At 45.6% G+C, this 15,920-nt stretch overlaps 1 protein-coding gene across 7 annotated transcripts in view; it reads right to left on the bottom strand.

Moving 5' to 3' along the window:
• The window catches only part of rasal2 (RAS protein activator like 2), a 54,118-nt gene extending 38,770 nt beyond the window's left edge, over nucleotides 1-15,348 (bottom strand). For 2 of the 7 annotated variants that reach the window (XM_031563342.2, XM_031563341.2), the window contains exon 1: nucleotides 1,640-2,851. In XM_031563342.2, the coding sequence (XP_031419202.1) occupies nucleotides 1,640-2,234 (595 nt within the window). In that variant the 5' untranslated portion in view covers nucleotides 2,235-2,851. Of the gene's footprint in view, nucleotides 1-1,639; nucleotides 2,852-3,659; nucleotides 4,015-14,168 lie in introns of those variants that run through there. The other 5 variants (XM_031563339.1, XM_031563340.2, XM_012826196.3 and 2 more) reach the window with 4 other exon arrangements.
• Between the last annotated feature and the right edge of the window lie 572 nt (nucleotides 15,349-15,920).

Below are 15,920 nucleotides of genomic sequence, written 5' to 3'. Positions count from 1 at the left end.
ATTTGTGAGGTGTCTGAGCCAGCTATCTAATGTTGGCATACTACTACCCACAAGGTAAACAGCGATGTATTGACGGATTGACGGAGTCGGATAGTTACAAAATTTGGGAGGTGCACGTCAGGCCACGGAGAGGTGCTCGGAGAGGGTTTGCCACGACGGAGAGAGGGCTCTCTGTGTCTCCGTAAACGGACGACCATAAATTGGGTTTAAGGCCTGATTCCCCTAACATTGAAGGGCTTCTCCCCCTTTAACACTGATATCAGAGTAAGCCCTTACCCCATTGATGTCTCATTATTCATGCTATGCAGCAAACAGTATTGCCTGGTTTCTATTGGGGCCTAGTTGCTATTCTAAAGGAAACTTTTGAATAACCTTAAAACAGTTTAAATGGCAGAGTTTGCATGACATGATAGCTAGTTACCTAGCTGACGTTAAAGTCACATCAATTCAAATTATAAAATGATATAGGAAAAGGCAGAAACACTCAGGGTGCCTGTGGAGCGTCTTGCTTGGCCCCCAAATTCATACGTTTAATTAAGCAGTTAATTAATTAATATGAACACACCCGAGCAAATGGCAACTGTTAACATGGCTCCCCAGGCTACAGTTAGATAACTAGGTTAACTGCTACGAGACCTTAACCATGACAGTGCCCTGACTTATGACTCCATTTTAGTCACTATACTAGAAATCGTTGCTGGCAGTGCTGACTGTCTCTCTCGAGGATTGTGCTCACTATATCGCAACATGCTGTTTGCTAGCGTATGTAAAAGAGACTTAATAAAGCAATAGCACTCTAACACTGGAAGAGAAAATGTGAACTATACACAGACATAGAAATGACATGTTGCATGTGTCAAGAGAGACGATGTGCAAGGAAACGTGACGAGACACAATATCCGTCCCAGACAGACAAGGCTCTTTGTAGCGTCTCTAGTTTCACACAGATGCATGACAAGCTGAAAATGAAACCTGATCATGGGAACTGTGCATGGTGTCGGGGCCGTGTAAACGTGACTGAACCGTGAAAAAGACACGCGCCTCAATAAAGGTTCGATTTTCTGACTGGTCTGTGGAGGGTTAAAAAAGAAGCCGTGCCTGGAAGCCATGGGTTTGCGATTCCGTATGTAAATGTGATTTGCATAAACTATCGGTCACAGAAGAAGCCTTATGAACCTTGTAAAGGAGTGCAATACAATGATTTTCATTAATTATGTACTGCAGAGCCAGCCAGAGGACAATAACTCTGCCTCATTATATTCACAGAACCAAATCACTGAGTGGTACACACTACACTACATTACACTACTCACACATGTAGGCCCAAATGAGATGAGAAATCAGTTTGCTCACGGTCAGCCCTAATATTTATCAACAAGTACAGAGGCACTCAGAATCATTTATCACCAAGTACTGAATTCATCAGAATAACCCAAATTATTATACACAGAAGTATTGGAACTTCCCACTGAAATGCATCAAGTTATATATATATATAATTTTCAGCTATATATAAAATATATATATATATATATATACACACACACACAGACACACACACACACACAACATCACTGTTTGAATGTAGGAAAAGAGAATTGTGAAGCATTCAGGCCATCTGCAGAGTATGCCGTCCTACCGTCCTGTGCGGGTTCCGCAGGGTACCTATCATCCCTGAGGCTTAGGAACCTGCCAAGGCGGCGAGTCACAGAGGAGACGAGTCCAGAGAGCGAGGCGGCTCTGTGGTCGAACCTGAGGGGCAGGGTGGTCGACATGCCCCTGGTCCCCGACTCGGCACTGTAGTCGAACCTGAGGGGCAGTGTGGTCGACGTGCCCCTGGTCCCCGACTCCGACAGAGACCTACAGTACGGTGGCATTCTCCGATCAGGCTGGTCAGGCCTGTGGGGCCGAACATGCTCCATCAGAACCCCGCGGCTGGTGATGTTCCTAGGGTGGCGGAACGACTGGATGCTGGAGATGGGAGGGTTGACTGAAAGGTCGCTGCTGGCTTTGCGCCTGTTGACGCATCCCGGCTCAAAGGTCTGGCACACCACAGTCCTTCTGTCAGTGCAGTTCGGGGGCCCCTCGGGTGCGGAGAGGGAGCGGAGCTTCAGCCAGGGCCTGGTGGTCGGTGGCCGGCTGGGCGCCAGGCTCCCCCTGCACCACATGGGAGGGCTCCAGCCTCCATCGGCATGGCTCAGCTCCTCCAGCGCTGCGCTCCTCCGCAGGCTCATTGCTCTGCTCGAGGCCTGACAACACAGACAGATGACACCACACAGAGAGCCGGAAGTCCCCTCCTCTCGGCAAAACCCACTGGCTCACAGATGCCTTCAGGCGAGAACGGCCTCACCGCGTCGCGTGACTTGAAAGCGCCATATTTAGTTTAACGCTGGAGAAATCTGCCAACAGAAGATCCTTCAGAACATCCTCAACCGTTAGAAATGTCCTTCCTCAAAAGAACCTCTGTTTGTGGCAGCCCATCTCCTGTTTTTGTTACTGAAGGCAGAGTCCACTGGCTTGTCTTGACTTACCATTTCCTGTCTTTAGCACTGATACTACGCTTCCTGAGAGGAAGTGAGGTGCCAGATATAGTTTCGCAAGAGACGTCTTTGCTTTCTGTCCAATCAGAGGCCTCAGTGCTCAGAGAGGCCCCACCAGTCATGACAGATATAGACAAACTAGTGTATGATACCTACCCTCTCAAAAATCAAAGAATAACAGTGAAATACTGACATTTTCAGCTAAAACAGGAAGTCAAACACTCTACTGTTTTACTCTCACACAGAGTGACATAGCATCACTTTCTTGACTTATGATCCCATGAAGGGCCATGTAAGAAAATAACACTGCACTGTGCTCAACAGTAATCACTAGGCACCTGTTAAGCTGTGGAGGAGTATCCCTGCAACATCAGAAACACTGCTACCATTTAAGCGATCAGGGTGAACGAGGTGTCAATGGTCTTGGAGGGCCATTAACGCCTACACACCCATTTAGTCAAGGAGAAATGGGACGGCTTAGAGGGATAAAACGCACTCGGCTCTAGTCTGTAACGTATGTGATCATCACACGGCCATGGCCTGTGCCTATCCCGTCTCCAGCCCAAGAGTCTCTTGTGTCACACAACAATGCCAGAGCACTTTCGCCAGGGAAATGTCACCCTATCCACACACACACACCACTTGCCAAATACCACCACAGTCATAAATATTCATGCAAGCCTATTTTTAAAACGAGCAGTCCCCTGACAGAGACTGAAACCTTTGTGATGCTTTTGTTAGCCTGAGGAAACAGAGAGTCCTCCCTGAGGAGGCAGCTGTCTATCCAATAGCCCTGCCATGAAGCGCAGTAGGGTTTCATTCAGGGCCACGACCAGAGAGGCTGAAGAACAGAAATCCAATCGATTCGGGTGATTTATTTATTAACACTGTGCGACATCGTTCTTGGAGGTGGTTGGTGTAAGCATTGCTAGACTGTTTGAGAGAAATTAGCATACTTCTGAAAGGAAATAATCCCATCAGAACCAGTGGAAATAATTGTTCCTGAGAACAAAAAGGGAGGTTCATTGATTCTGGTGAGAGCCATCCTGGAGTAAAGTGGACTGCATGTACTAAGCATTAATCCCAGCTGCACAGCCAAAGAAGAAGCTATTTCCTTACCACTGTTTCCTGTTTACACCATCCTTACACCACCCGCAGACCGGACAGTCCAGCCACACACAGCCTTTCAGATCTTCACCACTCAACTTCTGCTTCTGCCCTGCTGAGAACTTTTACTGCGACAAGTCACGGGGAAAAACTGAACACAGAAGTTGTAGTCTTCTTTTTTTTCCCCCTTCAAAACATGGACTTGGCCCAGGGGATCATTTGGAGGGAAAAACAAAACATTTCCTGCTCCTCAATTGGAAAGGGACTGTTTTGGAGGACCGCTAGAGAAGTTCAGTCTGGACAACAGCAATTAACACCTCACCGAGCACGCTCTGGACGTGCCTGGTGGCAATAGCTGGCGTGTGAAATCAGTCATTAAACACTGGCTAGCACCCTCCAGCACAGTGGTTCCTGCCACACACACACACACACACACACACACACACACACACACAGGCACACACACACAGGCACACACACAGGCACACACACAGGCACACACACACACAGGCACACACACACACACACACACACACACACACACAGGCACACACACACACACACACACACACACACGCACACACACACAGGTACACACAAGAAACAGTGACAACAGTGCTATCGGCACAGTTGATAATAAGAGGAGCAAAGGTGAGCACTGCTCAGTCGTTCCCGTGTGATGACACATCAAGCCATGTGGGTTTGTAGGACAGGATAGGGGGGGACTCTGCTGACTGTAGCAAGTGATTGGAGATGGTAAATATGGGCCGATTGCATCTCAGTGAAATGAAGGGGGAAACAAGTGACAAACAAGTGACAATGAGAGCCTCAGCTGGATTTTCTCTCCTGCCCTGTTTTCCTCTCTCTCACTACAGCTGCACTCAATGACACACACTCTACTCACTCCCTCTCTTGTCCACACACACACACACACACACACACACACACACACACACACACACACACACACACACACACACACACACACACACACACACACCTTCCCTCTTTCCTCCCTCTCGGTATGACGTATATTAGGACACATTGTCTCCACTTTGGAGCACAGGAAATATGACAGGGGGGGCTGCCGGCAGCAGCGTATGCCACTTTGTCTTTCTTTTCTTCCTTTTACTTCTTTCCTCTTCTGGTGGTACGGGTGCGTGGCGCACACACGCACACACACTCACACACACACACACACACACAGGGCCCTCCTAAAAATAGCACCTGGCTATAAAAAGCCATCATAAATCAGTGGAGAGGAATCAGGAGGGACAGGAGACCAAGGCCTCTGCAGAGAACCTCACCCCAGTACATCATGTGAGCCACGGCTGGGCCCCAGTAGCTCCGCTGGTGGTCCCATTCACAAAGGCCTACACTGCAGTCAATGACATAGCTGGAGTTACACAAGGAAGAAGTGTATCTTTATTAATGGCTGGGAATCACCATTAAATCAGACAAGAATCCTTCAAAAGAATGTGCATTTGAGACATATTATGATATACTGTTATTGCTGTTTAACTCTTTGCTTGCTATAAAAAATGTGAATCCTTTTGTATAGAACTAAATCTAAATAAGAATTAAGTCTAAACAAGAAAGTTAGGAACTTGTCAATACCAAGTGGTGGCCTAGAAGAGCTACAGCCTACATGTATTTTTCTTAACCCTTGGCCTATAAACAGTGTCTATGTGAATTTATAAAAATGAAATCAAGAACATTTTGTTGTGTAATGTGACCTAAACTACCAAGGTGAGACTCATGGAAGGAAACTTTCATCAATTGTCTATGTACTTTTTTCACGTTTAGCATGTAGGCCTATACCGCACAAAATCACCCCTGTGACGCCTTACTCCACCCCAACTCCAGAAATAGAACTTTTTAAAGAGGACACAGGTTAGCGTTCTTGTTTTGGTTCCGAGGAGGGGAAATCCTGCCAGCCCCGACGACGTAGCGCGGCGTTTCGCTGGCGCGAGTGGGTGGGGGGGGGGAAGAGAGCCACAAGAAACTTTCCATTTCCCCCCTCCTTCCCCAGCACGCCTCCCTATTGTGATGTGGGGTTTGTAAAAGCCACATGAAAATGAACCAGTGAAACCAAGGGGGGGAAAAAAGCCAGTTGGAATGCACCAGCTTTTGTCATGGCTCTTGAGTCTTTGGTATGGCTAGTCAGGATCTGCTGCAAGTAGTCAAGACCAAGGTACTGGCAGATCTGCATGGTGAACCCATCCCCTCCACATGCAAACACTGACGCCCAAACACCTCACCTCACGCCACCTGGGGGAAAGGACATGGCGCCCCGTGGAGCTCGACCCATTCTGTAACCATACTCTCCTGCCTGCCTGTGTGTTGGGCTGGGTTTCCATCCCGGGCTGACAATGCAGGCTCCAGATAAGACAGCCGAGAGATGGCAACAAAAGGTCAGCCGCGAGGAGGAAGAGGATGGATGTGGGAGGTCTCAGCACACCATCACTGGACAGCATATAACTGACGTCACTGGCTAGCAAACGTATGCATACATATACGCGCACACACACACACACACACACACACACACACACACACACACACACACACACACACACACACACACACACACACACACACACACACACACACACACACACAACATTTAATGACATAATCCTGTTTTATAGCTTGAGCGTGTACCACATAACGGCAAGGTCAAACGATCAATGAAAAATTAAACAGCAGCGGCGTAAGTGCGAAGGAGGAGAGCAGGGCGACAGCGGGAGTGTCATTGCGGCTCAGAAGCGCATAAGCGAGGCTCTCGATACTGAGGCATGACATCAATAAATTATTTGCCATTCAAAGGCCGGGACTCTAATACATCACTTGGATGTCATCATTCATGCTGGCTCCACCCAGCTGCTTTGCGGAGGCTGGTTTATTGGCTGGTAAAGATGGGAGCGATTCCCACAGTCTCCATCCAGTCACATTCTCAAGGCCTGCGAGGCGGCCAATCGCCCAGCCCCATTTAGCACTCTTCAATCAAATAATCAAGCGGTGCTTTCCAGCGGTGCCAAATCACCTCAGGCAGCAGGAGCTGGCACTGTTGCATGCTGTAAAGTGTGTACACACACACACACACACACACACACACACACACACACACACACAGAGGTGTACAGGAAAATGCGCACACAAACATAGACAGACACACACACACACACACACACACACACAACCTCCAGTAGGATTTCATAAGCCTATTTTGCCCTCATCTCTCTTGGCAGCAGCAAGGTGCATTTCTAAGGAATGATGTTTAATTTCAAAAGATTATCAGCTATTCCATGACGTCCAAAACAATACTGCCAGAATAAATAACCCCATCATCAAGGAAGAGAAATACAGGCATATTACATGTGCATTATGGTATAATTATAGGAGCTCATAAATTACCTTTGGTTCAACAAGTCTCAATCTCTCCACACTTAGAGCAGGCCTCTTGGCATCATGCTTCACTGTCAGAATTAGTTATTTGGTTCCACGCAGCGTGAGAGTTGTGTGTAAGCTTACAGAACTCCACCTTAACAATAACAGCAAAGGACAGAGTCCCCTGGAAGATGAGGTGAACCCTCGCTACTAAATTTAAGCTGAAGATGGCCGGCATCCAACAGCCTTTTGTCTTCTTTCTTATCATATACAACACGCAGGAGAACAATAAAGGGGTGGAGGGACAGCACTTTCCTACACGACAAACTCTTACCTATGAAACACTCATCAGTCTATAAGGAGAGAAGCAAGATCGTAGTTATGGCAACTCTGTGGTTACTTGGTTACCCATTATATGAATTCAAAAGTGAACAACCAAAGCCACTATTCAGGGCCCTCCCGTTGCCAAAGAATACACACATACGCTGACACACACGGTCAGATGGCAAGCCACATAAAGTCCTGAGAGATTTGGGTGAGTGTTGGGCTTTGCCTCTCTGCCTGAAATGCCCACAATGTCTTCTCAAGAACTAGACAGGAGAACTAACTCTGTATTTGACGTTATAGTTGTTGGGGGGTGAGGGGGGGTGAGAGCGTGTGTACGCATGTTTGACAAAGAGACGTAGAGTGAGGGAGTGCGTGTGTGCTTGCATGAGATGCTGTAAAGACCTTTTGCTGAACCCTGCCCAGGCAGCAAAGCAGAAACGCCAGCAAATTGAGAAAAAAAAACAAAAAAAACCCTGCCCCAAATTCTCAAACAACGACGGACCAAAACAGCCTCCTTGGATGTTCTTAGATATAGAGGGTCAAATGAATAACACACAGATCTGACTGCTGTTTGTTCTCCTGATTGAAATGCTGAGCTGAACTGACAAAAAAGAAAAAAGCTCCACCATATTAGTCCACTCCTCTACTTCGACCCAGAGTGAAGTTCCTCTTCCTGTCTAAAGCGATCAGATGTCTGTGGGCACATGTGTCTCGGTGAAATGTGAAACCGGGGCTGGGGGTGTCTCCTTTGATTCTGCCATATTTGTTCAAAGTGGTGATGGAGAATCGAACCAGGCAGGTGGAAAATTACCATCCGCCCAGTAAGCGCAAGACGGATGACCCATGTGCTGTATTATTTAAAAGGAGAAGGGGGGGGGGTTACTGATGCTACAAAATATGAGCAGCTATGAATCAAATCGGCAGGGAATGTTCAAACAAAAGCACTGAGACGCTCATCTATGGACATATTACCTCCTGCATTCCACTATCTCCCAGCCTCATCTTTCTCTGTCTCTGAAACTGCAGAGAGGGAGAGAGAGAGAGATAGATAGAAAGAGAGAGAAAAAGAGAGAGAGAGAGAGGGAGAAAGAAAGAGAAAGGAGGGGGGTGTGAAGAGAAAGAAACAAAGAGAGAGGGAGAGTGAGAAAGAAAGAGAAAGCACATTAGCTGAGACTGAGGAACCCGTCCTCTTTTCCTCGTCTCCCCACAGCCATGCCATATGCTCAGCTTCAGGCTTCCAGCAGGTGAGCCTCCAGAGCTGCCTGCTGATCTGCTCGCTTGCCTCCGTAGTAACACCACACCCACACGGCATCGCTGAGCTGCAGCCCTCTCCAAATAATCCCATCCAGAGAGTGAGCCGTCGGAGGCAGAGCGGATATAGGCGGACCCCTCTGCCTTAAGTGTTAATTAATAATGTACCCATGCAAATCACCACCAGCACCATTGACATTCATTAAGACCCATACACAAATCCCTTGATAGGACACGAGGCAGTCATTTGACCTGAGGCACAACCATCATGGCTGAGCCAATTAGACCTATTAATCTGACAGTGTTCAGTGCAGGAGCTGCAGCCCCAGGCCATGGGGGGGGGCAGGGGGGTGCTTGGGGTAGCGAGGGGTGGCCTTGGCTGATTCATTAAAAGCCCAGGGGGGCTGGAAAGGTATGCTGTTGCTCTTTATGCATTCAAATCAATAGGATGCAACCGGAAAGCACAGGCACTTGCCCAAAGTAAGGGAAGCTCATGAGGCATCTGTGTCTGCCTGGAAGCAAGCCTTTGCTCGAGGCACAGACAAGCCACGAGGATTGGAAAGTGCTCATACTGGAAATCTGGCCATGTCTTACCCACACAAGTGGAAGAAGGTATTGAGGAGTTTCCAAAGCATATTTACTCCCACTTTGATCATCATCAGATTTAAAATTCGGTGACACCTTAATCTAGCTCTAAAAACAATGACCCCTCTGGCAAGCAGAGAGGAAGAAGATCAAGAAAATGTGTGGCCCATGGAAGACCAGAAGTAGCTTCCAAAACAGGAAAGGGTCCTTCCTCTGTTTTCAGGTAACGCCTGGAACCCCAGCCAATTAGACCCCATCTCACAGGCAGAGAAGGAGGAAGAGTCCAAGGTACCTGCCCTCATTTGCTGGGAAACATTACAATAAATAACGAAAGGCCAACCAGGCTAACAGCTCCAACGCACAATTGAAAGGATTCCTCAACACGTTTGATGTTTTTATGAAATACTATTTACTGAAGACACGGTACCATCTTTCACATGCTCTGAATTTTTGAAGACAAAACTGTGTTTGATCCTGATCTGCGAGAGGGGAGCAATGCAAACAGGAAGTGGAGCATGTGAAGAACTTGTGACTGCAGTGGCTTTCTGTTTAATTGATTCCATTCACTCTCTATCGGTCATGGACTGACTTTGATTACTGTGCTGAAGTTTTCAGCGAGGAACTACTTGCCTGTGCTGGAAGTAGGCAACATGTTAATACCAAGAGCCAAAATCACAAGAACTTTAAAAAGGTGTAGTACTCGGTTGTCAAAAACAACAAATGCTTTGACATTCTGATAAAATTACAGCATTTCACAATTTTCCTGGAAAAAGCCTGTATCGGTTTTTTTTTTTCTGGCCTCTCTAAACAAACATCTAATGAAACAGCGAATCAGAGAGAGTAAACAGTCACTTCACTGGTCTTTCCAATTTTTTTTATACAAAAGAAATAGATATTGTACTTTATCATATATTATAATACTGACACTTCCATGCAACCACATAGGCTTCATTAAACAGAGCCAGAGTAGGTAAATGTAGGATTACACAAAAGGGGAAGCACGCAAGGATAAAACCTCCATCTTCCCTTTTCTAAATAAAGTTTAATAAGCTTAGACACAACAGCTTGTCTCTGACTAATGCACTCAGTCATAAGTTCCAATCGCATTAACCAGACAGTGGCACTCATAACATATAGGTACCAATCCTAATCCATATGACTCAAAGGTTTTGCAAATCTGGGGATTAAAAAGACAATTTCGGTTATGGACATGAAAGTTAATGTCATTCCTTTTGAAATGACTCAGTAATTGATTTTAGACTGCAAACATTTGCCAATAAATCTAATTGGAACACTCAATGAATCAGAGAGATTGGAGTCGGCTGCCCTTCTGCAGTGACACGGAGCGCCTTTTCGAAAGCATCTATGACAACCGGTCTTTGAAGCCGCTACGGGATGTTTCCGCCACCCCAAATGTCAACATGGAGCATCTCTTAATATAGATGCTGCATGAGGACCAGATTGCAAAGGTCCTCCTGAAACTGGAGTGGAGTTTTCCCTCCAATCTCCATACTCTGATGTTGTGATGTAGATTTGGATAAATTGTCAATATCTGTAAAATTCTGATCCTTCTTAAACGGCTTTAAAAGGAATGCCATAAAGATTACATAATCGTGAAGAGCAATGGCAGATCTTTCTGTTTTGTTGTTTTTACGTCAGCCATGTGAAGAATGGCTGAGCTGGGGCGGCAGTAGGACGTGCAGGAGGGCCGGCCGGCGTCCGTATTGAGTTATTTTAGCCCTGGAACGCAGTGACGAACCCACTGGTGCCTGCTGTTCTGGAATCCAGAATCCTGGCCACTGAGGTCATCCTCCGATTGGTCTGCTTACATCACAATGGCTGTTCCGCCGCCCGGCAGCACAGCAAGCAGGGAGAGGCATGAGGGAGGGAGGGAGAGGGAGAGAGAGAGAGAGAGAGAGGGAGGAAGAGTAGAGAGTAGAGAGGGAGAAGGAGGGAGGGAGGTCACACATCCTGAGACAGGGCTGGAGCTGTCTACCAACACAATTCCACCATTCACGGCTGCCTCTCCTGCCAGCTCTCCTCCAGCAGTGCCCCCCACCCCCACCCCCCCAACCACCACAACCACCACAACCACCCCTGCCTTACAAAACCTCCAACATACTGAGCAACACCACCAACAACACGCCACAGACACCCTGGCAGCTCAGAAACAGAGCGCTCACAGCTTGAGCCTGTTATCCACCCTCAGCTCCAGATCAGGGATGTGAGGGAGGGCTTGTGTTTTGACCGAAACCCTGAGACGTGCTGTCAAAACCGGCCCACACCCAAGACAGGCAGACATAGCCGTGCCATTCAGCATGCCAAGGGGCTGAGTTAAGTGATTTACAATAGAGCAGCACACCCACAGCCACCACCAAAAATACATCAGTTCACAAAAGACAAGCAGCGTCCTCCCCCACTCCACTCCACTCCCCTCCTCTCCTCTCCACCCTCAACCCGTTTCTTGCCCTGTGCTGCTTACTGTGATAAGGGCATGAAAGATTTGAACTAATTTACATCCTAAAGTCTTTCAGACAGACCAGACCGTCACGTTCTCTTTTAGGCAATAACATAACATTGCTTGGGTAATCAACAGCGCCCTCGTTCAAACAAACACACGGACGTGAACCCAAACAGCAAATCAGAAACGGGCAGCCATTAAAGACAGCGGGACTCTGACCTCTCTCCCTCATAGGTCACTTTCCCAGAAAATGACCAAGTAATAACTAGAAATAGTTATGACGGAACTCCCATAAGAACTTGATGTCATCCACGGAAAAAGCCCCTGTGAGATCAGGGCTCTGTGTTTTACCAGAAACGCCTCCTCACTTCACTCCAGAGGTCCCACTTGCGTTGGCCTGAGCACTGCTGAGGGAACTGAGCACGATGACAGATTCGTTACTCAAGGTGTGTGAGCCCCTCTGCTATCTGATTTTGGCATGGTTGTTCGATAATGCCGTGAAGAGAGTGTGAGAGAGAAAGAAAAGAAGTCCCATTGGGCATGACTCATCTCTCCCTCCTCTTCATCCTCTCCCTCCTCAAAAGCAGGCCAGTAATAGCTTGTTGCCACCTTCAGTATGCAGCAAGACTGAAATTTGTAAACATGAAAAAAAAAGTATTGAGACAGGTAGTCATGCCAAACAACTTCACATTTAACCAATGTTGAGTTGAAAGGTTACTGGGGAAGCTACTCTGAACAAGACCGAAGAAAAACCATATCCGGGCTCCAGGTATTTAGTGGGAGGTGAGAGAAGAAGAAGAAAAAAAGAATAGAAAATTGACACAGTATAGTATCGCAACTATATTATAAAGATACAGATAGATAGATAGATAGATAGATAGATAGATAGATAGATAGATGGATACTTTATTAATCCCGAAGGAAATTTAGGATACAGTGGTGCCAGTGGTGCCAAGAAACGCAATATTTACATATTTAATATTATGATTTAAATTTCATTCACATGTATGCTACTGATATTAAATTCAAGAGCACCAATGAAGTGGTGAACCTTTCCTGCATACAATGCGATAATCGTCCAAATTGCAGACACTTCTGTCTACATCTAAACCAGTCTGTCAAGGGATTTAATACCACAGTCCTTTTACCAACAACTACCTACTGTAGGTTTAGTTTACTTATCTTATTGGTATGACTTTTCTTTTCTTTTAACCTTTATTTCTATGAACGGCTACTGTTGTTTAAGCATTCATGTATGAAACGGATCAATCAGTTCTTTGACAGACAACAAATATGATATGCCTACTACCTACTTCTGGCATTCCTTACTTATCGTATTGGTATGATTTCTGGTTTATTTCTATGATCGGCTGTACTGTTCTTGAAGTAGTATACAATAGATCAATGAATGAACAGATTTATGATCAGATGAGTAATTAGAATTGATCCATCATGGTCTAATGGTGAGTGATTCTCAATGCACCAAAAATGACTACTATTAGTCAACATGCTAAAGTATGCTTGTAATCCCAATGCTAATCCTAGTGTTCACACCTGTCTGTTCACCTTCTGTGAACCAAGATACGCAAACGCTGTGAAGAAAATATCTACCAAAGCTTAACAGGAAATGGCAAATGCTTGATTTTTACAGAGCATTAGCCTGCCAGTCGTTTGTCCTAAATCAATTCTAACAGGATTTGTCTGGCACCTGAGTAATCACTGCTCACTTGGCTGGTCTTGCACTCACTTCCAGTGGGACTAGCCTATACCGTTTTGCTGAGGTCATGTTGCCAGCTATTTCGAAATAATGTTGAGTGGCCATCATCATCAACTGGGATTGTAATAATAAGGGGAGTGCTTTGCTGAACGGGTCTCTCAAGTCTATTGACGGCCATGGAAAGTGTCTGCAGCGGTGTAAACATTATGCCCCCTCTCCGATATGATGTACAGAAACTTTGTGATGCCTTCTTCCCGTTATAATGTTTATAGATTTGGGAGTATGACGACAATAATATCGTTTCTGTATTCAAAACTGCAAGTTTCCAGCTCTTGGGTGGTTGGCTAAACATATTTTTTAGAGCTCACCACCAAGTCAAATAAAGTAATCTTGGAGGGCATGTAGGAGCCATGAAAGACGTTGAGCAGTTAGCTGAAGAGGGCTTACAGCCTGAGGAAGAACCAGGCTGCCCTCGGTGCTCCCAGGTTTTCGAACGATAGCATGCTGGTGGCCATGGATTGTGTATGAAACACTGTTTTGCCAACCAGTCAAAACGGGAGGTGTAGGTTGGAACGACATTCGTGGAATCGCATGAATGCAAGATAAAATCAAATGTAGCTGTCTGTTTAACTCTGCAGTGTTTCTAATGTTTTACATTTATATATTCCTATGGATGTGTCAAGCTAGGTGCTTTTACTGCCTCTGACCTTTCAACCCGAGCGCCCATTGCGTTTAACTCATCCATCCAGTCAGAAAATACAGCAGCTGGACACAATGAAATACTGCTTACCATATACGCGCACCCAGCCTTGTTGCTGGGAAAATGAATCCATCAAAATGCCGTCAACCACAGGGTCCAGAGACACCATTCCCCCCTGAATAGTGTCCACGTCGCCAGCGGTCGAATCAGTCTCCATAACAGCGCCACGGTAAATCCCAGGGACTGATAGTGAGTCCATGTCCAGAAAGTCCACGACGTTTCCGTGAGAAAATAGGAAGGAAAAATAAAACCTCTGTTGAGTGTGCTGTGGTGTGTAACACCGGTGTCACAAATCGACAAATAATCGTTCAAATAATGAAGAACAGCTTCTTTGCACTTGAGAAGACGTAGAGCACTGTTTCAATGAAAACTTAACAAACGTCCAAATAAATACGTTGCTTCTATAAATGGATGTCCCATCTTCTTTGTTTAGCCCTAACGCTAATCCAAAAATCTATCCTGGCTGTACACGTGTTAAACTACCGACGAAATATTCTGTGGATCAGAACTATCTGGATAGCTAGCTAAAGTAATCGGTATCGTCACATTGACAGCACTGTACAATAACCACAACTTTCCTAGTTGGCTATGGTTCGCTAAATAACTTGTTGGCTAGGTAAAGGTAAGTAACCGCATAAGCATATTCCAATACGCTTAACTACAACCCAGATGTTTTCCCATTGGATAGGCATTAAACATTTTGTTTACAGTTATCGCTACTGTTTTAAATGTATAGGCATATCTATATAACTGAACAACGTTACAGTTGTAGTAAGAGGTGAAGTTATATGAGCAATGTCCTGTTTTGCTGCTAACTAACAGTTACTAACGCTAACTGTGGGCAGTGGCTCGAATACATTGCCGATGACTCCACCGCCGTAGCGAAATCTAGCGACAACTGCACAATAGACTCAGAACGTCGGCACTCCACATCTACCCAAATCAATGACAGAAGTTTTCAGCTTGTCAACTGGACGAAAACTGTTAGTGTAGTCCCAGTCTCCAATCCATAGTTGAATTTTCAAATGTCCAGTTTACCGGTGTCTTGAACGACTGGTGTTACCCACTCCGAGTACGGGGTCAGCAGCACACAGCAGCCCCTTCACATTTAAAAATCCAGACCAGTTTTCCCCTTCAATCACATGCCTTTGCCAGTCTCGATTCAAGGGAGTCAGGGAAGACAAGAGGATTTCAGAGTCGTTCGATTCGCACAACCTTGTCTCGTCTGTTGTTGGACGATTACTTTCAGGATAACCTATACCCAGGCTTTATGTTTTGGCTCAAAATGTGGAATACTTTTTCAGTTTTCTTTTTATTTTCAGTCAGTCATTGTCATCGTCAAAACACACCACTATTTTCTCTTTTTAGAGAGACAAACACAAAGCCTAGAAAGATAGATAGATAGGTATAGCCTACATACAGAACGAAATTCATTTAATACAAATAAAATAGAATAAAATGTATTTTAACTTAAGACAAAGATAGAGCTCATGTGTACATTCGAATGTGTTTTGTACATTGCCACTCAGAAGTCTCCTCTTCCGACACAGAGGGGTCATTACAGGCTCGTAGCGACTTAGAATTGAATGTGACTTCTTTTTTGTACACAAACCAGAGCGATAATGTTTCACTAAATGCAGCTTGGTGGAGCCTAGCAGCAATTATAGGGCCGAGTATTCCTTAACATAAAATAAATTCAAAGCATTACGTAAATAATGTACTGTCAACCAAACATTTAAAACAAATATTTAAGTATGTAAATGTGTAATGAAATTACCATGA

The sequence above is a fragment of the Clupea harengus genome, chromosome 25 (genome assembly GCF_900700415.2).
Source record: "Clupea harengus chromosome 25, Ch_v2.0.2, whole genome shotgun sequence".
Taxonomy (NCBI): domain Eukaryota; kingdom Metazoa; phylum Chordata; class Actinopteri; order Clupeiformes; family Clupeidae; genus Clupea; species Clupea harengus.
This window is presented reverse-complemented; position numbering and strand designations above follow the sequence as displayed.